We start from the raw sequence: 23,289 nt of genomic DNA, 5'->3' as shown, positions 1-23,289 counted from the left end.
TCTAAATTTGGATTCAACTTTCTTCACTTGGCCAAGTTGTCAAACTTCAGCGCTGGGCCACTGACGTGGACTTCTCCTCTGTGGACTGCCCAGGGGGCTGGGGTAGCCAAGGAGTCGCAGGCAACAAAGAGGCTGCAGAAGCTCAGAGGCTCGGACCCAGGAACAAGCAGATCAAAGAATGAGAACTTGGACCCCATCGATGGTCGCGGCCACAACGCAACTTCTTGTGAGTAAATAAGTGCAGTCCCCGCAGCGTTGCGCTTACCACCAGCGCTCTCAACCGCGTCAAAGGGGAGAAAGCGCATGCGCAAGAGGAAACCGGGTCCTGGCCGCTAGCTGTCGAAGGCTTGAGCAGGAGGCGGGGCCGTAGAGCTGCGCAGGCGCGCAGTGACACCTAGGCGGAAGTGTCGCGGAAGGCCGGCACAGAGGGGACCTTTGCTAGGAGGCGGCTGCAGCAGCGGAAAGGGCTGGAGTAGGCGAAGAGGAGAAGCTGGAGGTGATGGTGACGGACCTGGGGAGGGGGAGACGCTGTGTCTGGGTGGCGACATCCAGCCTGGGGTCACCCTTCCAGGTGACACTCCGGCTCAGGAGTGCTTACGCCGCCCGGGCCTTTCTCCTTGTTTGGGACCCAGATCCCCTCTCCCCAGAGAACCTTCCCCTCATCCTTGACGAGCGTGCAGGGAGAGGATGAGGTCAGATTGAGAAACGGGTGACTTCATTTTTTAAAGAACGGAAACTCGTTGTCATTAGGGAGGCGCTACGTCTTTTTCCCCTTCGGCCCCCTCGAGTAGCCGGAACTCCCTCCAGCCCCGGTTCGTAGACTCGCAGGTTTACAGCCACCTACAGGGGCGACTTAGTTCTCTGGAGAAACACCAGTCGCCTGCTTTCCTCAAGACTGCATTTTAGTAAAGACCTTCTTGTGGTTTCTACCTTAAATCTGCTGTCCATTTAACTTGAAGTGCAAAGTGATTGTACTGACCAGGTTATTAAATTCTTGTCATAAACTTCTCACAGAAGTTATGCTGATTAGTCCAATCTTTGCAGTTTAATTCTCTTCCCCACTTTATTTTTATTTTAAATATTGAATGAACACCGGATGGTGTAGTGTGCCAAGAAGTGTTTGTTTGTCGAGAATTGATTTTGGGGTAGGCATTTTCTAAGTGAATTGGGGTTATTTGGGAATTGGAAGGAAGATATAGCAGTATTTGAAAGTAATTTAGCCAAATGTGGTTTTTTTTTGTACTTTATATGTTACTAGATTAATAAATTTACTGTAAAAATTTTGACTTCAGTAGGTCATTGTCACCAGTTATTTATAACTTTTCAATTTCACTATGGGCTAGCAAAGCTACCCTTTAATTCATTTTGAGCAGTTATTTGTTCCCTTACGTCACTAAAGCAAAATATGTTGTTAATTGTAGTAAGAGGACCCAGGCACTGTTTCACAACTGTGGATTTTTTGTACTTAGTTTCAAGAGTTAACTGTGAACTTCTAAAATAAAGCAAAATGTTGATTAGTTAAAATTTGCAAACTAATTTTAACTTTATGCTTGATTTTATTTTCCTGCACCACAAGGACATTGGCCCAATTACTTTAGATGTTGATTAGTAATATCATTAATGTCTGAAGTGGAAGGAATATGGCAAACATTTAGGATTACAGTTATTTGGTGTCAGAATTCACAGGGTCTTCCTTCATCAGTCACATGATCAGACCAGTGATGTTCTGATTAATAAAAGTGCATTCTAAATGGAAGGACTTAAAGAGCAGATTTTTTCTGATGCCTTAAGTAGGCAAAGGAAATGAATTTACTTCCATGTTCATTTTAGATGCTTTGTGGAAAATTTTAGTAGAGATGTCAGTATTTTAGCACAGATGTCCAAGAAGTAACAGTGCCAGAAGGATTTAAGTCTATGTCTGGCATAGATCTGTGGCTCATAAGATTGCCAATAGGTGTGTTAGAAGTGGCAAAGTATTAGAAAGATGAGCAATACTATTAATTAAATAGTGTTTACTAAAGTATATTAGAGTCCTTCATTTAATATTTTACATTTTTAAGTTTTCAGTTGTGCGTAGGCAAAACAAAGTTTATTCTTGTATTATTTATTAATTATTGTATTATTTTCCATGCAAACACTGTAAATGTACTTTTGCCCCACCCTGTATGAATACAAAGAGCAATTGACAGTCATCTATGGAGTCTTCGTGGGGTTTTTTTACATACTTAACAGAAATGATGTCTTTCCCAGCTTTTGCAATCCCAAAGATTTTTTTCTTTTGTTTTTTAAACAGCTTTATTAAGGTTTAATTGACATATAAAAAAACCCTACACATTTAATATGTACAACTTGATGACTTTGGATATATGCATGCACTTGTGATAACATCACCAAAATCAAGGTAATAAACATATCTATCACCTCCAAAAGTTTTTTTGGGTCCCCTTTTGTGTGTGTTTGTGGTGTTAAGAACACTTAACATCAGATCTACCCTCTGATAAGTGCTCAACACCGTGTTTTTAATTATAGGCACTCTTGTTATTTAGCAGATCTCTAGAGCTTATTCATCTTAGTAAACTGAAACGTTATACCCATTGAACAATACCACCCCCAAAACTTTTAAAATTAAAATTATTTTCTCCAAAGAAAGAAAACATGTTGTTTTTACCTAAGAGTTGCTATTGCTAAAGCATATTATCCTTTCTCTAGTCTGATAAATCTACCTTTTTAAATAACTTACAGCTTTTATTTTTAAATGTCATTAGCAAATATATTTTCCATTTGTCTTAGAATTGAGAAGAGCATAGGTTCTTTTCTGCAAATAAGAATTGACATTACCGTTGAAGATGTTATGCATCAAACTATTGTGGGCTTTAAAAATTATATCCTTACTACATATAAAAACGAAGGCATGTTTACTTCTTTGATGAAATAAATACAAGTTTGCTTTCTGGTTTGTTGCTGCAGAAATGAGAATGGTATGTACTTAATTTAATGCTGTATTGCTCTTTACCAGCTAATGATAAATTGGAGAGTTAACATTGTTTTTGGTTGATTGGAAGCTCAAATAGGGGAATTCAGATGTTTATATCCAGAGACAATGAGACTTAATTGTATAGTTTTTAAAGTGTGATTTGAAATGTTATTTGGAGCATTATACTTTATGATCCAAATGTTCTGCTTAAATTGCTTATTTCCTTCTCTAGGACTTAGCTCAACAAGCAAAAGAAAAACTGAACAAAGGAGAAGAAACCAAAGATAACTTTGGAAGTGCTGAATGTGGCAAAATAAGAACCATGGACCTCAAGTTCAACAACTCCAGGAAACATATTTCTATAACTGTCCCATCCAAAACCCAAACAATGTCACCACACATCAAGTCAATAGATGACATTATAGTACTTGGCATAAATCTCAGCAGATTTAACAAACTTACTCAGTTTTTCATATGTGTTGCTGGAGTTTTTATATTTTACCTCATTTATGGATATTTACAGGTAAAAAAAATAGTTATTTTTTACAGCAATTATTTATAACAAGGCCAATAAGAGCACTTAATGGTTTTGTTCAAGATGTTTTCCTTTATGAGTTACCAGTTTCTTCACAAATATGATGTTTTCTGTATAATAATAGAAAAGGACTTCTTAAAAGTAAGTCTGCTGAAAAATGAGGTCACAGTTTAAGGATTCAGTATTTTAAGGAAGAGAAAGGGAGCCGAGAAAATCTTAAAAAACTAAAATTATGAAAAAACATGAAATATTTAACAAAATATAGATAATTACAAATTACTTTTCAAAAGTGAATAATTCAAGTATTGATTGCTCTTTTGGAAAATAATTCTCCAATACAATGATAGCATGAAAGTCATATTCCAGTTCATTCTTAATTCTTATAGCTTAATAATAATAGATCATTTTTTTGGAAAAGTATATCAGGATGTTTTATATTTTTCCAAAGGTAACTCTTCTGTTATCATTGAGTCATTTTTTTTTGTGCTTTCATTCTTGGTTTCTTTTTCTCACTTTGCCAGAACCTTGTTTTTCTGTAAGATTTTTCTTTTACCTGCACAAAACGTTTCTAACATTGCCACAGTTTGTCTCACTTTTGCATTGTATTATGGCATAGATGTATACATTTGACCAGCAGGATATTCTTGACCTTCAAAGATTTGGGCTGGATGGGAGGATCCAAGCTAGTGTAAATACAATGTTTGAATGGACTAATATTATTGATGGTTAGTACATTAGTATATTCAGCCAATATATTACCAGCTTTGCCTTTTTTAATTCAATTCCCTAACATGAGAGAACCTTTTATAATTCCAGGAAAGGAAAGGATATGTTTTTGTTCAAATGCAGATATTTCTGGTACTCTGTAGTATTAATCAGAGTGAGCTTAATCATTGTATTCTTTTCTATTATCTTACAGAGATGAAATATAAACTTAAATATAAAGAAGGTGATTTTTGACTAGTCCTTAGCTTATAAAAATACTATGAAGAGTATTAGTGTAAAACAAAATATGAGTTAAAAATCTTAGTATTTATAATAATAATTGACTTTGTCACTTGAAAATGGTATAAAATTTCTGGTGTCAGTGAATAACAATAAAAAACAGTACATTTTATAAAGTAAATTTAGAATTCTTGTTGGAAAAACTTTTTTTGTTGTTAAAATACAGCATTCTTACCAAATAACTTGGGAACAAAGAAAAATGTTGCAAAAAATGAATTATAAATTTATTGTATGAATTTCATCAAATCATTTCTATTTAATAATGATCAGAGGTTTTAATTTATAAATAATATGTGCAAAGTTTCTTTTAAAAGTAGATAAATCACCATAATTGTGTTTGTAACATCACTATCACTTTGTGAAAACTGACATTGCTACTAACTTACATATAATTGCCCATTAAAATAGTTTGAAGAAAATGGTTGGTGTTTTGTAATGAAGTTAGCTATATATATAATCTGAATGCCAAAATATTAAATAAAACTACTTCCATGTTTCATAGTTCATAAACCAGAAAAATCCTAAAAACTTGCAGACTTACTTGAATATGAAGTCTAAATTTGAGGAATTATGCATATCCTAAATGTACAAAATCTAGTTCAGGGTCTATTTAAAGGGTGTGTTGAGTTTTTCTTTGAAAAAAAATTCATACATAATTCTCATTAAAAAAAATACAGTTGAATATATATATATATACATAGAATATAGGTATATATCATACCTCGTGGTATGACATTATGTTTAGGTATAGTAACCACTTCCTCTACAAAGAGAAGTGTTATGTAATCTGTGGTACAAGTATTCAAAAAAATTTTAAATTGATATAAAATGATTATAGTTGTGTAGAAAAACAGACCTGAAATAGCTGACTTATAATGAAATAAGCTTTTTTGAATAGTGGATGCGTTCTTGGATCAGCTACCTTTCTCTTTTTGGGGACAACTCTTTCCATTTTTGTCTTTAAAAATAAAGCATAGAATAATGTAGCTTCATAGCTATCCCTCACCTTTTAAATTTTTCTCCTGATTTTTGTACATGGATATCTAGTGTCAGTTCCATGGAAAAGCCACCTAACTTCTCTAATTATACCTCTGAGAAGTTTTGTGATTTGAGTGTTTTTTACAATGTTGCGCTTATAGGAATTTATTGTGAGGAAATTGGTCTGCCTCTTGAAATTAACACTATTCATGTATCTTTTGACAGGAATTAATATTTTCAATGGAGGGTTTTAAGTCCTATGGCTGGTACCTTACTTTAGTACAGTTTGCATTTTACTCCATATTTGGCCTAATAGAACTTCAGCTTATTCAGGACAAAAGGAGAAGGTATGTGGTATGTTTGTTTTTATTTTTTCACAGTTAAGTTCACTAATAGTAGCTAATTTTTTTATTCTGCTTTTTGGGTACACAGAGTATATTATACATGAAATATACATTTCCCATTAATAAAACATATCTAAAACCCAAGCATTTTTATCAGTATAATCAACTTAGTAAGAATATTAAATATGATATTTCCATTACACATTGAAAAAATAATCTCTAAGTGTAAGTTATCAAAAAAATGTAATTTAGGCTCAACTTGTATTCAATATATCATCTTAAGAATGTATTCAGATGTGCATGCATATTTTATAAATGTCACTGAAATAAGTGATAACTAAAAGATTTACAGTGCTGCTACATTAAAATGTCAATAATAATTTTGATATTAAAAATATCAAAACCTGTGAAGTAAAATATCAATACCTGTTTCCATAGTGGTTTTTAAAATTTGCAGTAATTTTTTTGTGAGATAGATTTTACTTAACATTGTCATACTTGTACTGTCTAGTAGCTGAGGTTGCATTCTTAGTCATCAGAGAAATTTCATAACATTTCTCTTTATCAAAACTGAAGGAGCTTGTTTGACAGTATATTTTAATTGGCCATCTAGATTATAGAAATACCTTCATATATTTTTAATGGCATATAGGACAATATGCAATAAAACCTTACCTCTGATTATAATTAAATGGTGGCTAGGAAGTTGAATATAAGTTTTTGGTAAATGTAAGTGACTATCCTGACATATCAGAGCCTAATGTGTGAATCAGTCATATGTTGGGACAATATAAAATGCAATAAGCTCTAATATTGCACTGACAGTCTGTCTTAATTGATGTAAATGTTTAAATTTCACAACTTTTATTTCTTACATAAATGTTTTTGATGTTTGTATGAAGATAACTATAAAATTTTCAATATTCAGATCTGTATCTCCAGTGTTTCTTCTTGGGTCTGATTTACCTCTCAATTTCTGTATATTGCCAATAAATTATTATAGCAGTGATATTAAAAATGTTTGAATCTGAAGACATCTTCATTATTTTCATTCTCTGAAACTCTATAAGATGTAGACATAGGTGATAGAACAGAAAATAATCAAATATATCTGTCAAGACTAGTATACAACAAACCCAAGTTCATTGTATGATTCATTACCTATTGCAAACTACTGGACCTCTGTTGCTTCTAAAATAAAAGACTCTGCCCTGGCTGGCGTAGCTCAGTGGAATGAGCGCAGGCCTGGGAACCAGAGTATTGCGGTTCGATTCCCAGTCAGGGCACATGCCTGGGTTGCAGGACAGTTCCCAGCAGAGGACCCATGAGAGGCAACCATACATTGATATTTCTCTCCCACTCTTTCTCCTTCCCTTCCCCTCTCTCGAAAAACAAATAAATAAAATATTTTTTAAAAAAAGATTAAAAATAATAATAATAAAATAAAATAAAAGACTCTAATACTATCTATTAAATGAAAAGCGACAAGGAAACTATCTCCTCAATGTTAAATTTTAAAAAGATACACCTCCCTCTGAGCTACCAAAATGAGATGGAGTGGGGGCCCCAAGCCATGTTGATTTATCCCAACCTTTAAACCATACAGTCATACATATTTGAAGATAAAGTCATTTGTGTTTGATTTAAACATAAGTGAAGGAATTTAGTAGAAGAATGTGTAGATGTATAATGAATACAATTATGAATTGAAAAATTTTATTCCAGAGCACATGAAAAACTATTGTAGAAAAAGTCTTTAAAGGTATGTTACAATAAAATACACCTAATCATTTATTTCTGAGTATATACCCATCTCTGAATTTATTTAAGTGGCTTTGCTCTTTAGACTTTTGCTTAGTTTATGTCTTTCTTACTATGTTTACATGAATACCAGTGTACTTGAAAGAGTACAGGATTTAGAGTCAGAAAACATTTGAGTCTTGCATCGCCTCTCATTAGCTCTATTAAGATTGCAGGGAAGTTTCTTAAATTCTTTCTGCTTTATTTTGAGGATCAAATGTGATGGTGTGGTGAAGCACATTGTGAAGTGTAACTCTCTAAATATACTACTTATTTTTCAAGAAAGATTGCCTTGTAACTTCATTAATTACTTTATATGAGTTTGTAATAAAGCAGATCTGTCCAATTGGTTTTGACTGAGCCTTTTAAAGTTAAAATTTTTCCACCATATCTAGGAAGGTAAGCAATTGGGGTGTTAAATAAAAATAGAAGTCTTGAGAGTCCTAGGGGCAAGGTGATGAACTTGAACTTCTTCATTTACCAATGAGACCACAAAGGCCTAGAGGACTGTTGGGATTTCACGAGATCATATAACAAGTTGCTCATAGAGTTGGATCCTTTTGGATTTAGGTTTTCTGAGTTTCAGGCTTGGTTTTTTGTTGTTGTTGTTTTCTCTTTTCCTACCTGTACTATGCTGCTTTCTAATCATCATTCCTAGTGATTTTTCTTGCGTGAATTTTTATTTTCTGGCCTAGGTTCTCTCACCTAGCGAAACGGAGCTACCCTCCTTCCCTGATGATATCTCACTGAGGGTTAAACTCCACAAGCAGCGTAAAAATCAGTGTTTGTGTTCAATGATGCATACAGGCATGCCAAATTATTTCCATATGGATTTTAGATGTTGACCACTGTAGTAGTAGTTAAGTAGGAAAAGCCTCAAAATTGAAACATAACTGTAAATGTTACATTCTAATTGAATTTTTCCAGTAAATTATTTTGCCTTGTGTCCAGCCATAATAAAAAATCTGAAAAATGTTATTGCCTTGATTTAAACATGAACACAAAGCCCAAAATAGGAACTAGATCTAGGAGGCAATATAATGTAATTATGTGTGTAGTGCTTCCTGTGTTAGTCACACCAATGTACAAGATTATTCTTTTAGACCATTAAATGTCTAGTCGAAGTGAACCTATGCTTGCAATGATAGCTAAAAATTCTGAAGATTCCAAGTGAGGAATTTTCTATAGGAAATCCAAATAGAACTTAAATCATAAAAGAACTTATTACTTAGGTTCATAAGGAGAGAGTCAGATTCCTCATCAGAAAGTTGACTCACAGAATACAGAATTGGAGATGAGTCATAAGAGGTGCTAATAAAAATTATGACCAGAGTTTTAAATATGTATTTTTTTCTAGAGAAATTCTGCCCAGTTTACTCTAGCAGAATGGGTGAATGTATTTTTCCTAATGCTAGATGGAAACATCAAGAAACAGAACAATTTATAAGTTAAAAATTTGTTAAGGTACCTTTTACCATTATAGAAACCAATATTTTAAAATATTTTTCTAAATTTAGTCAAGATAGTTTTTATGCCTTATACATACAGTAAGAATCTAAGTGACTCTTGTATACCACTTTTTCACACAGGAGTTCTCACTTAAGATTGATTAATTAGAGGTGAGTTGTTATTTTTAGTGCTGTTAATTTATATAACTAGAGTGTTAAAACTTTAAAATAGTGATTTTTTACGAGTATTTCTAGAAACATTAAACAAATAAAAAGAGTAAGTAGACATTTACACAGTGTAAAAACATTATCTAACAAATATGAATTGGGTCCCAAAATAAAGATTTTAAAATTGTCTTTTACAGAATACCAGGAAAAACCTACATGGTAATAGCTTTTCTAACTGTGGGTACTATGGGGTTATCAAACACTTCCTTGGGCTACCTGAATTACCCTACCCAAGTCATCTTCAAGTGCTGCAAGTTGATTCCTGTTATGATAGGAGGAGTTTTTATTCAAGGTACAGTAATGACATATTTTCATACTGTTTGAAACTAGTAGGATATGTTACAGCATCTAGCATTAGGAAAAATATTAAACATTGGTTAATTTAATGAACATTCTAAATATTGTATCAATTCTGAGTGATACAAAAATAAGGTATTATAAAAATACTAATACTTGTGGTCTACGTTAATATCTGAAATCAACGACTTGAACTCAAGTAGAATAAAAATGGTATTTTGCTTTATTCTTTTAATCCGGAATCTACTTGCATTTCCAGAAATACAGTGATCACATATTGAGGGCCTAGCTCAGAAGTACCTAGGTACCTGGAAAGCTCCTTCTTTCAGTTCTTTTATCCTTGTACTCTTTAGAGCTCCGAGTGCTTCCTACTTCCAATATACAGACGGACAGTTCTTACGTTGAAGTGCAGCTTAACCTGAGCAGAACTGCTTTTTTACCAGTTCTGCTGGCTTATTGATTTTTTAGAGCTCCAATGAAGTTACAAGCTATGTTGAAAGAGCAGTGGAAGAGGAGGCAATGGTAGCAACAAGCAGCAGAATAAATTGTTTGTATAAATGTCATGAGGAATATTCATGTTTTAATAATTGTTTTCATATCACTGATGTTCTTGTACAGCCTGACTTCATTTTATGCTTAAGATGCCTTGGCAAAAAAAAAAAAACCTTTTAATGAAAGTATGTCTCATAACTATTTTACATAGGAAAAATTAATTATATTAATCCCTGTTAAACATCACATTTAATATCATAACTGGGCATGTATATTCCCTTACAATCCTTCCAAAAAGTTACACTACATGGTTTTGTTATTTAAATGTGGGTATGTTAAAATAAGTTGATTCTCACTAACCCAAAAGTTAGTTACTCGATTATGGTATTTGCAAACTTAAACAGTTATATAGCCTGAATAATTACTCTAGTTACTTTATGAACTTATAAACTACAATTTCTTATAGTTTATAAGAAAGTTTATTCATAGTCTTATATATAAAGAAAAAAGAGGCATTAATTTTCATTAACTTTTTAAATGTTCATATTTAGTCACCATCATACCAGATAAAATGGAATCTCATATCTAACTTATTAGGACACAGTGGTGCTCACTGATAATTTAATTTTCAGAACCAGTGTTCTTCATATATTTTGACATCAGAGATAAAAAGAAGACCCCTGATCTACTTGGTTAAACATAGAGATCTAAAACTGCCCTGACTGGATCTTTCCATTGCGAGGTTGACTTAATGTTTGTATTACACAGGCAAGCGTTACAATGTTGCAGATGTGTCTGCCGCCGTGTGTATGAGCCTTGGTCTGATATGGTTTACCCTCGCTGACAGCACAATTGCGCCCAATTTCAACCTGACAGGTAAGGAACTTTATTGTCTTCCAAGATTTTGTAGGCAGTTTGGTTTACAAGTTTCATAAGGATTTTAATTGATGGTGTGACATTTGTAATTCTCTCATCTAACGTAAAACTTTCCATCATAAATAGTGTCCCATGTGGAATTTGTAAATTAATTTTAGGTTTTTTTCACAAGCAGAATAGATGCAACAGTATGTTTAGAAATAAGTAAGAATAAAAAGTATGGGTTGGAATCTTGTTTTTGTTCTAAACACTTAACGGAGAATTTGTTTATGTATACATATTGTCATTCTTAACTATGGACTTTTACTTATAAGAGTATTGTAGTAAAAATATTACAACTCTGGAAGTATAACAATTATTTTTATTACTCATGTATTCTGACATCACAGAAAGCTGTTTGCTCAGTCAAAATTTTCTGTTACCAAGTACATGATAGATCAATTTCTTATGGGCTGAATTGGAAATATACACATTAATTATAGGAGAATCACAGTAATTTTGTATTCTCATTTTCTTTATGGAAACTTGCACACTTACTTGTCATTGTTTTAGCTGAAGAAGGTAAGGTATGCTGTGCTGTATTAATATGGTTATAACCTTAACATGCTTAAAGTTTCCACCATAAATAGTGTGCCATGTGGAATTTTGTAATTTAAATTTAGGGTTTTTTCCACAAGTAGAATAGATTTTATAGTATGTTTGGAAATAAATAAGAATAAAAAAATACTTGTTGGAATCTTGTTTTTATTCTGAGGACTTTATGGATGAATTATTTATGTATACATATTATCACTCTTAACTTATTGAGTTTTACTCATAAAATTATTTTAGTGTCATCTCCTCTCCTACCCTGCCAAAACGGAACAGGCTATTGAAAAAATATCTAGGTCTTTGCCCTGGCTGGGTGGCTCAGTTGGTTGGAGCATTATCCCTGCACTATATACCAAAAGGTTGAGGGTTCAATCCTTAGTCAGGGCATCTGCCTAGATTGTGGGTTTAGTCACAGGTCAGGGTGCATATGGGAGGCAGCTGATTGATATGTGTGTGGGTGTGTCTCTCTCTCCCCTCTTCCTCTGTCTAAAATTAAAAAAAAAAATTTAGGGAGAGTGGATTGGAATATGCATGCGTGAACAATGACTACTTCAGTATACTTACTAGTCAGCGAGGGCAGTAAATGCCATTGAGTGAGCATGTGTACTGTGTGGCCATCACATTTGAGCAAGTAGAGCAATAAAATGTGCATCAAATTTTACGTTAAGCTTGATTGAATATTTTTCCATGGAAAGAAACTGTCTGGATGATTCAGAAGGCCACAGCTATGGGCAACTGGTGATTGGCAGCTTCATCACGACAATACACGCTTATGCATCATGTCTTGTGCAGAGTTTTTGGTGAAACATCAAATCACCCAGCTGACACAGCCCCCCTACAGTCCAGCTATGATGCCCTGTGACTTCTGGCTTTTCCCAAAACTAAAATCACCTTTGAAAGGAAAAGATTTTAGAGCTTTGATGGGATTCAGGAAAATACTGTAGGGCAGCTGATTGGAGAACTGTGTGAGGTCCCAAGGTGCCTACTGTGAAGGGGACTGAGGTATCATTGTCCTGTGTACAATGTTTCTTGTATCTTGTATCTTCTTCAATAAAGGCTTCTATTTTTCATATTACTTGGCTGGATACTTTTTGGACATATGTAATATATATTACAAAGTGTAGTAAATATAATTATTTGTGAGGAGGAAGTATTAAATAATGAAGAAAATCATGTACATCAGCTTCACTGTTGTTGCTACTGTCAGTCAACCTTTCTTACTAATCTGGTTAACCAGGCAAAGTTAAGGGATTTAAATACAACCACTTCAGCCCCTTGGAGCATCCTTTTAAGAACTAGGAGATCTGGTAGAACCTCTTACACCCGTTCTTTCAACTTGGACCACTCAGAGTACAAGAGGTCCTTATTTAAGGAGTCTTACCCTGAGAAAGCTTAAAGTTGCAGTTGTTTCTTGCATGGTTTCGATTTTTCAGAAACAGTTTGTTTTCATGTCCACAAATTTTAAAAAATTTATACTTGAAAACTAGGGAAATTGACTCTTGTATTTAATGAAAATACATTTAGACAAACACAGAATTTGCTATCAGAGACATGGTTTCAAATTCTGTTTCAATCACTTACCAATGTCATTGTGGCTAAATTGCTGGATACTTTTGTGCTTCACTTACCCAGAAACAGCGATGACAGTTTGCCTCACAGGTAGCGAGAGGATAGAGTGAGATGATGAAATAATGTTGTGAAAGCAAATACACTTGGTCGGGTGAGGTGATGGTGGTGATGATAATGATGGAAAGAGGTGGTTCTGTAATTCCTCACTGCAGCTTAAGTGCTAACCCTTTCTGGGTTCATGGAGATACTGGAACCCCACCATACTTTCTTATTAAGAATAGTTGATAAGCACTTATCACAGTCCCTGATCTGTAAGAGTATATTATCTAAAGGAGATTAAATCAACTATTCCAGTGATTAAGACAGGCATAAATACAACTTTGAATGTATAGAAGAATGTATCAGATTTACTCATTTGAATAAATGTTCACTTTAAAATATTCCCCCTTAGTATACAACTAAGGTATTTTCATAAAAGTATTTCGTGTTGTTGCCATTGTTCAGAGCAATTTTGGAACATCTTTGAATAGCCTTGCAGGAGCTAGGCCGTTGTTTTCAGATCTTCAGTAATACCATGTCTTTTTCTTTTGAGGACACATTTGATATTTGAAATAAGTAAAAGCGCATTCAGAATCAAGTTTGGTGAAAAAAATGCATGATTAGATAATACCCAAGTTAGGTAGTAAAAATTCAAGTTGAAGAAAAAGTATGAAAACTTGAAAATTCTCAGTTAAGTGCATATATGGGTACATATATTTTCTGTTGCCTTTGATTCTTTTTATTTGAAAAAATAAAAAGAAAACTCCCTTAAATTTCTTCAGACTCACAGGTGTAACCAAGGCTGCTCTGTATTCTTTCTGTAAAGCACCATGACTGGTGACCAGAGTCCTAAACACAGTTAAGCACCTGCTTCAGAGATGTGCATGTTTGTATGAGTGTGTTCATTTCTGGATTTGTTTATGCCAGTTGTACCTGTTGTCATAACTACATAATAATCAAATATTTACTTGAATTATCCAAAACTGAATTTGAAGAAAGAATTGTTTCTGCAAAAACTAAGTAAATTGAAACCATTTAGTTGACAAGTCAATAAAATCACTATTGAATTATGGGGGAATAGAAGAACTATAAAAATTGGGAGTATCATAAAAATATGAAAGATTTTTCTTAGTAACTTCTTTCAGAAGTTCCTAAGTTTTTGATGTACTTTTTATTTCTGAGGTTCATGATATATATGTACTGTATGTACTATATACATATATATAAAATACATATATATAGTACATATAATACTTTTCAACCAAACAACTTGAAAATTATAGAGAATGTGTTTCATGAGGGGGTTAAACAAAAGAAAAAGTACACAATTTTAGTTAGGACCTTCATTGAAAGAAAATACCTTAATAGTTGCATGCATGTTTATGTGTTTAAAATTAACATTTAAAAAATAAAGGTAATTTTTTATAGTTTTCCTCTTCATCTGATTTTTAAGTAACTAACTACCAATCCCAATAAATCTTCTAAGAATGTCTCCTATATTTATTTAATACAATATTCCTCTCAAACATATAATCTAGTTTAAAAGCAGAACTATCATTTAACAGGTCAATGAAACAATAATGGTGACAGCATTAATGCAGTTTATGCAGTTAGCTTTTTTAAAAAATAACATCACCTACTTGATCTGTGTGCCTGTTACAGATTGTTGTAGATAAAAATACTCAGCTTTATAGAACAAATGTGATTAAGATCTGCTTTTGTTTTTTAGCCCAATCATATCTCTGACAAATCTTGATTTTCATTCATATGCTGAAATAAAGAGGTTTTTTTTCCTGTGCCTTCTTGAAGGTGTGATCCTTATTTCCCTGGCACTGTGTGCAGATGCTGTCATTGGAAATGTGCAGGAGAAGGCTATGAAACTGCACAACGCTTCTAATTCGGAAATGGTAAACAGTCTAGCATGTTTTTTTTCACATTAGACAGATGCAAAATGGTGATAATAATTTTATTAAATAGTTACGGTATTGACTTGCATTGATTGGATTTTTAAACTAGGTTTTCATTATTTTCACAAAAGTAATGCATTCAAACATAAGAAAGTAAAAATGCTGCTACCACTGCTGATCGTTTATGGTATAGTGCTTGATAAATTTTTCACCAATTATTTATATTTTTTACATATCAAAAATCCTTTTATACATTATTTCTCCTGTCTTTGTATTTGGTTATTATTTTCCACTTAGAAGTTGGTAATTTTTATGCGGTCCAGTTTATCTTCTCCTTCACCATTCTGCTGTATATTATGATTGAAAAGGGCTTTCCTGACACTAAGATTTCAGAATTTTACCTATGTTGCCTATTGCTTTTATGATTTTCTTTCTATTCATATTTTACTGAAGGTCCAAAATTGTATTCTTTTGAATTTATTTCTGCACCAGAACCATATGATGACAGCAGCTTTATTCATACATTTATCATCTATTAGGACTAGCCACCACTGTTCCTTTTGTTTTTCAGAATGTTACTACCAGTAGTTATTCTTGGGTGTTCATATCCCCAAATAAACTAGAAATCCCATTGGTATTGTGATTGGTATGGCATTGAATTATAAATTAAATTAGGGAGAATGGCATCTATACCCTTGATTCTTTCAATCCAAGAATAAGGTATGACTTTCCTTTTATTCAAGTGTTCTTTTTAAAATGTCCCTTAGACTTTAAAATTTTCTTCATAAATCCAGTATATTTCTTTTGAACTTATTATTAGGTATTTTATCTTTTTGCCATTGTTACAGCAAATAACGCTTTCCAATATATCTCCTAACCAATTGGTATTTTATATAGGACAGTTATTGTGTGTGTTTACATTAATTTTATAACCATCCATCTTGCTAGACAGGTAGAGGAGACTGCATTAAGGAGATATAGGACCGGCTTTCCTGGTTTTTTGGTCAGTAGAGTGGGGATACTCTGAGTCCCTAGGAACATAGGAACTTTCATCTAGGTCAAAGTTTTCTTGAACATCATCACCACTCATCCTAGATAAGGTAAAAATAAAAGCGTTAAGGAAATGTAGGTAATTAGAAAATTGATGTAGTACAGTGGTTAGACAACAGGCTCTGGTCTAAGGTAGATCCAGTTCATATCCTACCTGTACTAGCTCTGTTATTGGGAGCAAATGACAGTGTCTCTGTTTTAGTTTCTTCGTCTGAAAATTGGGAAATGATGATTAAAAGTACTTGTGTCTAGGTGGTTAGAAATAAATGGAATAATCCACACAGAGCAATTATTAGCACAGTACTTGACACATAGCAGTTATTGAAGTTTGATTCTGATTTGTTTATGAGTGTAACAAACTGGAATAGAAAGGTCGTTGGAAAACTGGTAAATTAAGCAATAAATATGCAATATACTGCTTATCTTTGTTATATTTTAATGTCTTTGCAAACAACATTTGGGTTTTTGTGTTTAATAAGTAGCTATAAAACTTTTTTGTTTTGTTGACATTTTTAGAATGCCAACATTAAAATCTAGTTTGAATTCAGTAATTAAGCCAGGAAAAAAATGAATAATTCTGTAACCAGAAGGATCGGTACTGTTATGTTATGTTGCAGATAAAATGATGCATAGACTTAGAACAGTTGAACTGAACCATCATTTCCAGAAAGTTAATCCATGTTGAAACAATGATGTTACTCAGATTTAATTGACCAGATTATTGAGCCACATGTTGAAATCCTTTATTTTTTACCTTTGGTTTGATATCACTTTTTTCCGCTTTATTTTTATCTACTCTAGGTATTATATTCGTATTCAATTGGTTTTGTATACATTTTATTGGGATTGACATGCACTAGTGGATTAGGTCCTGCAGTAACATTTTGTTCAAAGGTAAACACTAATGACATTTTAAAAAAATAAACAGCTTTCATTAAATAGTTTCCTCTGTATTTCTAATTCCCCTTGTTAAAGACTTTTTTACATAATTTGATAATTCCTTTATATGCAGATCAGAAATTATTTCATAAATGAAATGATTTATATTTAAATTTACTTTATCCTTGCTCTACCCTCTAAGTTAATGTTTAAGCTATTCATGATGTAAAAGTTGCAGATTTTAAATTTCATCATTATTTTCCATTAAATCAGAACTAAATAAGAATCTTTGCTTGACTGCATTGTTGAATGGCTTATTATTGCTCAAGATGATTAAAATCTGTGGTTTTATTTCATTTGTAATACCTTAGGGTTTGTTATTCATTTTTCTAACAGGCTTTTTTATATGTTGCAGAATCTAATTCGGACCTACGGTTATGCTTTTCTTTTTTCCCTCACTGGGTATTTTGGAATCTCCTTCGTTCTGGCTTTGATTAAAATTTTTGGTGCACTTCTTGCTGTAACAGGTAGGAATGATATACTTGCTTAGGTAGATTATGAACTAAGCACTTAAATTTTCTCTGATGCTCTTTACCAAAAGATAAGGGCAGCATCTGCTCTTCATTGGAAAGAAAATTGTCATAGTTCAATTTATTTCTGGGCCTATGATATTTAAGATTCTAAAGAAAAATGTTTAATCTTATTATTTGAAGGTTTAATTTAAAAATCAAATATATACATTTATCTAAATAGCAACTTTTAAATACATTAAAAGAACTTTATTAAAAAGTATAATGGGATGAATATTTTCATAGAAAAATAGTACTTTGTACACTTTTTATAACTGAAAATTCCAGTTTCGTTAAACTTAAAAGTATGACAGATGTATTTTGGACCTTTCTTTTGTACACTTTCTAGGACATCAGATGAGCATCTCTTTTCACTAATAATTATTAGGCACTTGCCCTGTGTGAGGACTTTCCTCGCGCATTAGAGGAATGCAGTTTGTGTTATTTCTGCTTTGGAGGAATGAGGGGAACAAATGAGGGGCCACAGGTGAGACCCAATGAGGGCAACAGGTAACTCCCTGTGCTACATTGTGGTGTTTGCCAAATGAACCGTACAAGCGACAAGTGCTCTTGGTGTCTCCTGTGTGGAGAGAGTGGGAGACCTCTGGCTTCCTGCGTGAGAGAAGCGGAGCCCAGCCCCAGCTCTGACGGTTAATGCCTTGTGACCTGGAGAGTAAGTCTCTCCTCTTCTCTGGGCTTCATTTCTCTCTTTTGTGTCTTGATTGGCTAATTTTGATCATTTCCACCAAAGATCTACATAATTTGCACCCATTATGCATATATATTAGTCATTTATCTGATTTGAATTTTCTGTGGTTTAGGGGAATACTTTATTTAATACCACAGAGTAAATTAAATAAGTGAACAAATACCTCTCTTTGTAAAAGTATATTTGCTTTTTAAATTTTCCCCTTTATTTGCTCAGGTATAACTCTCCTTTTTAAAGTTTACATCCCAAATGGGAAATAGAGGGAATTTGATTATAGACTAGGCCGCGTATCACTGATCTTTCAATTCATCTTATGCTCTTAAGATTGCAAATTCATATACTTATCTTGGGCTTCAGTTTTGCCTGTAAGATATTAACTGTTTAAAAAGTTCTTATATCAATTCATATGAATTGATCGGGCCCTGTATGAAGAAATGTGAGATGCAGTCCTTGTCTTAAAGGTGCAAGCCAGTTTATTTCTCTCTCGTAAAAAGAAATCCAGAGGTGGTAATAATAATTATAGCTAATATGTACATAGCCTTTATTGTGTACCAGGCACTATTGTAAGTATCCTACACATATTGTTTATCTTAAACTTGAAATTATCTTACAAAGTACTCACTATTATTGTTGTTTTACAAATGGGTAAACTGAGGCCTAGGGAGGTTAAGTGACTTATCCAATAGTCAAGCAGCTCGTAAGCTGCAGTCAGGATTCCACCTGAGTCCGTGTGACACTAGACCTGTGCTGTTACTCCTTATGCTGTACTGCCTCTAGAACCTGCCTCTCCATGCTCATTAGGAATCCAGGTTCCTGCGTGCTCTGCCTGTTCCAGGCAGTGAGTCGGAGAGAAAATGAAACACACACCTTTCTATTTATGGAAGCTTCCTAGAAATCACACTCCTAGATATAGTACTTCCCCTCACACTTTTTTGGCAAAACCTAATTCATGATCATGCCTAGATGTAGGAGAGGCTAGAAGGCATAGCCAATTAAAAACAGGGGTCCTTTTATTAAAGTGAAAGGAAAGACAGATTTGGGAAATCAAGCTCTAACACGTTTCCAAAACAGTTTCTTCATTTGGTATTCATTCATTCATGCATTGCATAGTAAGTGCTAGGAACTACAGAGTCTGGGGATAATAAGGATGAATAAGACAAGGAACTAAGGAAAACACACAGTCTAGTGTGAAGATAGCAACTGATAATGCAAAGTGAGGGAAAAGCTATAATGAAGATACATGCAGTTTTCATCTCTACTTGGTAAGACAGGGAGGAAGGTTTCAGGCCTTATAATAGACTTTGAGGTAAAAACTTAAAGGACAAGCAAAAGTTAATACAAAGAGGATTATAAGGATTCTCATAGTCTTATCCAGAGGTGATCACTATTAAGATACTAGGTTGTCTACTCCTTCTAATCATATCTTCCTTTAGAAAGCATTTCTTTCCTTCGAAACTAAGTAAGTCTCTCTGAGGGATACTGTGCCTCCCCATGTAGTTGAGTATTCATTACAGTTGTGCTTTGACACTTACCGTAGTATTTAATGTCTGTCCCCCTACTAGACTGTAAATCTCATAGTAGCACCAACAGTGACTTTTTTGTTTTTTGACTTGCACCTCAAATAGATCCAGGCACATAGCAGGCTTTGTAAATATGTGTGAATGAATGATTTCCAAAATATTTCTGGGACAGTAGACACATTCTAAACTAACCTTTATTTCCCTACAGTGACAACAGGAAGAAAGGCAATGACCATTGTACTTTCATTTATATTCTTTGCTAAACCATTCACATTTCAGTAAGTATATTTGAATTCAGCAAGTTTCTCAGCTTTTAGATACTTTGTTTCATTTTCCTATTAAATATCTTTAATTCTTTATAAAGCATATTTTTCATCTCTACCACTAGTTTATTGATATGTCTTCTGCTGCTTCAGAAATGTGTGTAATTATTTTGAAGAAATCATTTTATACACTTAAGCCATGTAACCAGAATCCCAGGGCAAATGTGATCCTGTTTGCAATATAAATGAATGTGAGTTATGTGTGAAGATCAAGGGATTCATTCCCCCTTGCCCTAGTGGAAATATATTTATATATAGTACATAAACTTTATATAAATATTTACATAGTTATATATTATTAAATATACATATGAGGTGTCTCCAGAAAAAGTCCAGCCATTGTTAATATAATGAGAACAGTTTGCATGACATCAGTGCAACCTGGCAGCCACAGGGAGTCGACTAGAATGCGTATGTGTGAACAATGACGACTTCCTCTACTAGCCAGTGGGGGCAGTAGACACTATTGAGTGAGCATGCGTACTGTGTGGCCATCACATTCAAAATGACTGAGTGAGTAGAGCAACAGATCTGCATTAAATTTTGCATCAAGTTTGAACATTCCTCCACAGAAACTATTCAGATGATTCAGAAGGCCACAGCTATGGGCAACTGGTGATTGGCAGCTTCATCATGATAACATGCCCTCACACATCACGTCTTGTGCAGAGTTTTTGGTGAAACGTCAAATCCTATAGTCCTCCTATAGTCCAGATTTGATGCCCTGCAATTTCTGGCTTTTCTGAAAACTAAAACCACCTTTGAAAGGAAAGAGATTTTAGAGCTTCGATGAGATTCAGAAAAATACCGAAGGGCAGCTGATTGGAGAACTGTGTGAAGTCCAAGGTGCCTGCTTTGAAGGGGACTGAGGTGTCATTTTCCTGTGTACAATGTTTCTCGTATCTTATATTCTCTTCAAAAAAGTCTCTATTTTTTATATTGCATGGCTGGATAGTTTCTGGACAGACCATATATATGGGGTAGTGTATGTATGTGTTTGTGAGAGAGAGAGAGATGCCTGGGATTCATATATATATATTAAAATTGATGGTTTATTTGCTGCCTTTTCTCACAAAGCAGTGAGGTGGAGAAGTATTATATCAGTTGTGCCCTAATGACTTGGTTTGTGGCCCTTACTGTTTTCTTTACCGTCAAGATTTATTTGAAATTAGCATTATTTAAACTTACCTTGGTTATTAGGAATTGAGAAGATTCAAACCTAGAAATTATCAATATATAAAATTAAAGGTAACCACAAATAATTGGCCATTCATGTATTTGTCTTCTATAAGTTGGTTTCCCATTCTGAATGTGATAGGTATACATCATAGTAATCTCTGCCAATTCCCCATTCTCTGGATGTGTCCCCTTTTTATTGCTATTTATTCTCCCCAACTAGGATAACTCGTCGGATGGCTGTATTATATTCACAAGATGGCCATTGGCAGGTTTACCAATCCAGCACTTTTACTTAAGGCTTTTGGTAGGAGTTGGACTTTGAATTTTCTGTTAATCTCAAAATTCAAATAAACTACATTTAGTATTTTGTAAACTATCTTATTTCTACATATACTTAACATAAAAGATATGAAATTCTAATCTGATCTAAAACTATGATTTTTGTTTTAGCACTGTTACTGTAGGCTTCCCATTGCAGAATTTTATTTTATTGCATAGCATAGCTTTTGTGAACTCATCACCAAGTTTTGTGACTAGTGAATTGTTACCTTAATACTAATTTTTTTCATATCTCTTTCTCTTAGGTACATATGGTCTGGTTTGTTAGTTGTCCTTGGTATATTTCTCAATGTTTACAGCAAAAATATGGATAAAATAAGACTGCCATCATTATATGACCTGATAAACAAAACAGTGGAAGTAAAAAAGTCAAGGACATTGGCACAAACTGTATAGGCAGTGACTCCTGCTGTTTAACATAGAATTCTAAGGGACCAATCACCAATTAACTTTCTAAAGGGATTATTATAAACACCAAAGGATCTGACAGCATGCTCTCCATTCATGACTGGATTACACTGAAGTCATCCCTTTCTTCAGAGCGTGGTTTGACTGTTTGACATCTGAAGCAGTCAGGAGAGCAGCATCTGTCACACCTTAGAGCAGTATCAATATAAAGGACTGTAATTACTAGCAGTTTATTGAGAATTTAACCCGAAGTGGACTATGCTGTAAAACTAATTAGATATTGTCATGTCATGTCACAGAGATTGATACGTAATAGCAGATTTGTTGGTCTTTGTTTCATTTTGGTGGTGTTATTTAAAATGATTCTCTGTTATAAGAGTGAACTGTTGATTTAAAGTCTAGAGAGAATAACTTCATTATAAATAAAATTATTCTGTGATTTTTTTTTTAAAGAATGCATTGATAGCATTTTGTTCTAAAAAGAGGGAAGTGAAGATTGAGTAAAGCTTTACATACACTTTAAAACTTAGGCCTTTTTCTGATAATTTCAGAGTATTCTTTACAGAAAACATGCTTTAAGTTTCCTGTGAAGTGTAGACAATATAGTCAAAGGAGTCCTCATGCTTCATCCTGCAGGTATATATCAAAAGGAAAATTTGCTACTATTTATCAAAGAGGTGCTAAAAGACTCAATCTAAAAAAATCTAAAAAATTTAGATTTTTTAATTGAAAGGAAATAATTGATTCTTAAATTATAAAATAAAATTGTCATTGTTTTCCTTATATTTTTTGTTTCTTTTTTAAGTATATTTTATTGATTATGCTGTTGCAGTTGTCCCAGTTTTTTCTGTTTGCCCCCCACCACCCAGTAACCCACTTCCCTCCAGCAGTCCCCCCCTGAGTTCATGTCCGTGGTTGTGCATGTAAGTTCTGTAGCGTCTCCCTTTCCTATACTGTTCTTAACATCACCCTGTCTAGTTTATTCCTACCAATTATGCTTCTTGATCCCTGGACCACTCCTTTCTCTTGTTTCCCCTCCCCCCCCCCCTCCCAGCTGATAACCCTCCAAGTGATCCCCATACCTATGATTCTGTTGCTATTCTGGTCGTTTGCTTAGTTTATTTTTGTTTTTATTTTTTTGATTCAGTTGTTGATAGTTGTGAATTTGTTGTCATTTTACTGTTCATGTATTTGATCATCTTCTTTTTCTTAGATAAGTCCCTTAACATT

The 23,289-nt window shown here is 33.7% G+C and overlaps 1 protein-coding gene across 5 annotated transcripts; it reads left to right on the top strand.

Annotated features, from left to right (window-relative positions):
- Positions 1-390: 390 nt before the first annotated feature.
- SLC35B3 (solute carrier family 35 member B3) lies at positions 391-22,844 on the top strand. Of its 5 annotated transcripts, XM_037141754.2 has the most exons (12): positions 392-496; positions 2,294-2,401; positions 2,791-2,978; positions 3,207-3,497; positions 5,718-5,839; positions 9,450-9,604; positions 10,870-10,977; positions 14,986-15,083; positions 16,935-17,027; positions 17,428-17,539; positions 20,019-20,088; positions 21,897-22,844. In XM_037141754.2, the coding sequence occupies exons 3-12, from the start codon at positions 2,970-2,972 to the stop codon at positions 22,045-22,047; spliced, it is 1,209 nt and encodes a 402-aa protein (XP_036997649.1). In that variant the 5' UTR covers positions 392-496; positions 2,294-2,401; positions 2,791-2,969; the 3' UTR covers positions 22,048-22,844. The 5 variants fall into 5 exon arrangements, with proteins under 5 accessions (XP_036997652.1, XP_036997649.1, XP_036997653.1 ...); XM_037141758.2 differs by lacking the exon at positions 2,791-2,978; XM_037141756.2 differs by lacking the exon at positions 16,935-17,027.
- The last annotated feature ends 445 nt before the right edge of the window (positions 22,845-23,289 follow it).

The sequence above is a fragment of the Artibeus jamaicensis genome, unplaced genomic scaffold, assembly GCF_021234435.1.
Source record: "Artibeus jamaicensis isolate MK-2021 breed Jamaican fruit bat unplaced genomic scaffold, CSHL_Jam_final contig_335, whole genome shotgun sequence".
Taxonomy (NCBI): Eukaryota; Metazoa; Chordata; class Mammalia; order Chiroptera; family Phyllostomidae; genus Artibeus; species Artibeus jamaicensis.
The sequence above is the reverse complement of the archived record's forward strand: the minus strand, read 5'-3'. Positions and strand labels throughout refer to the sequence as shown.

Excerpts from the sequence above, each read along its gene's own strand:
- SLC35B3 (XM_037141754.2), top strand. Across the intron at positions 9,605-10,869 it reads AGGAGGAGTTTTTATTCAAG|GCAAGCGTTACAATGTTGCA; the intron begins GTACAGTAATGA and ends TGTATTACACAG. Across the intron at positions 17,540-20,018 it reads TGCACTTCTTGCTGTAACAG|TGACAACAGGAAGAAAGGCA; the intron begins GTAGGAATGATA and ends ATTTCCCTACAG.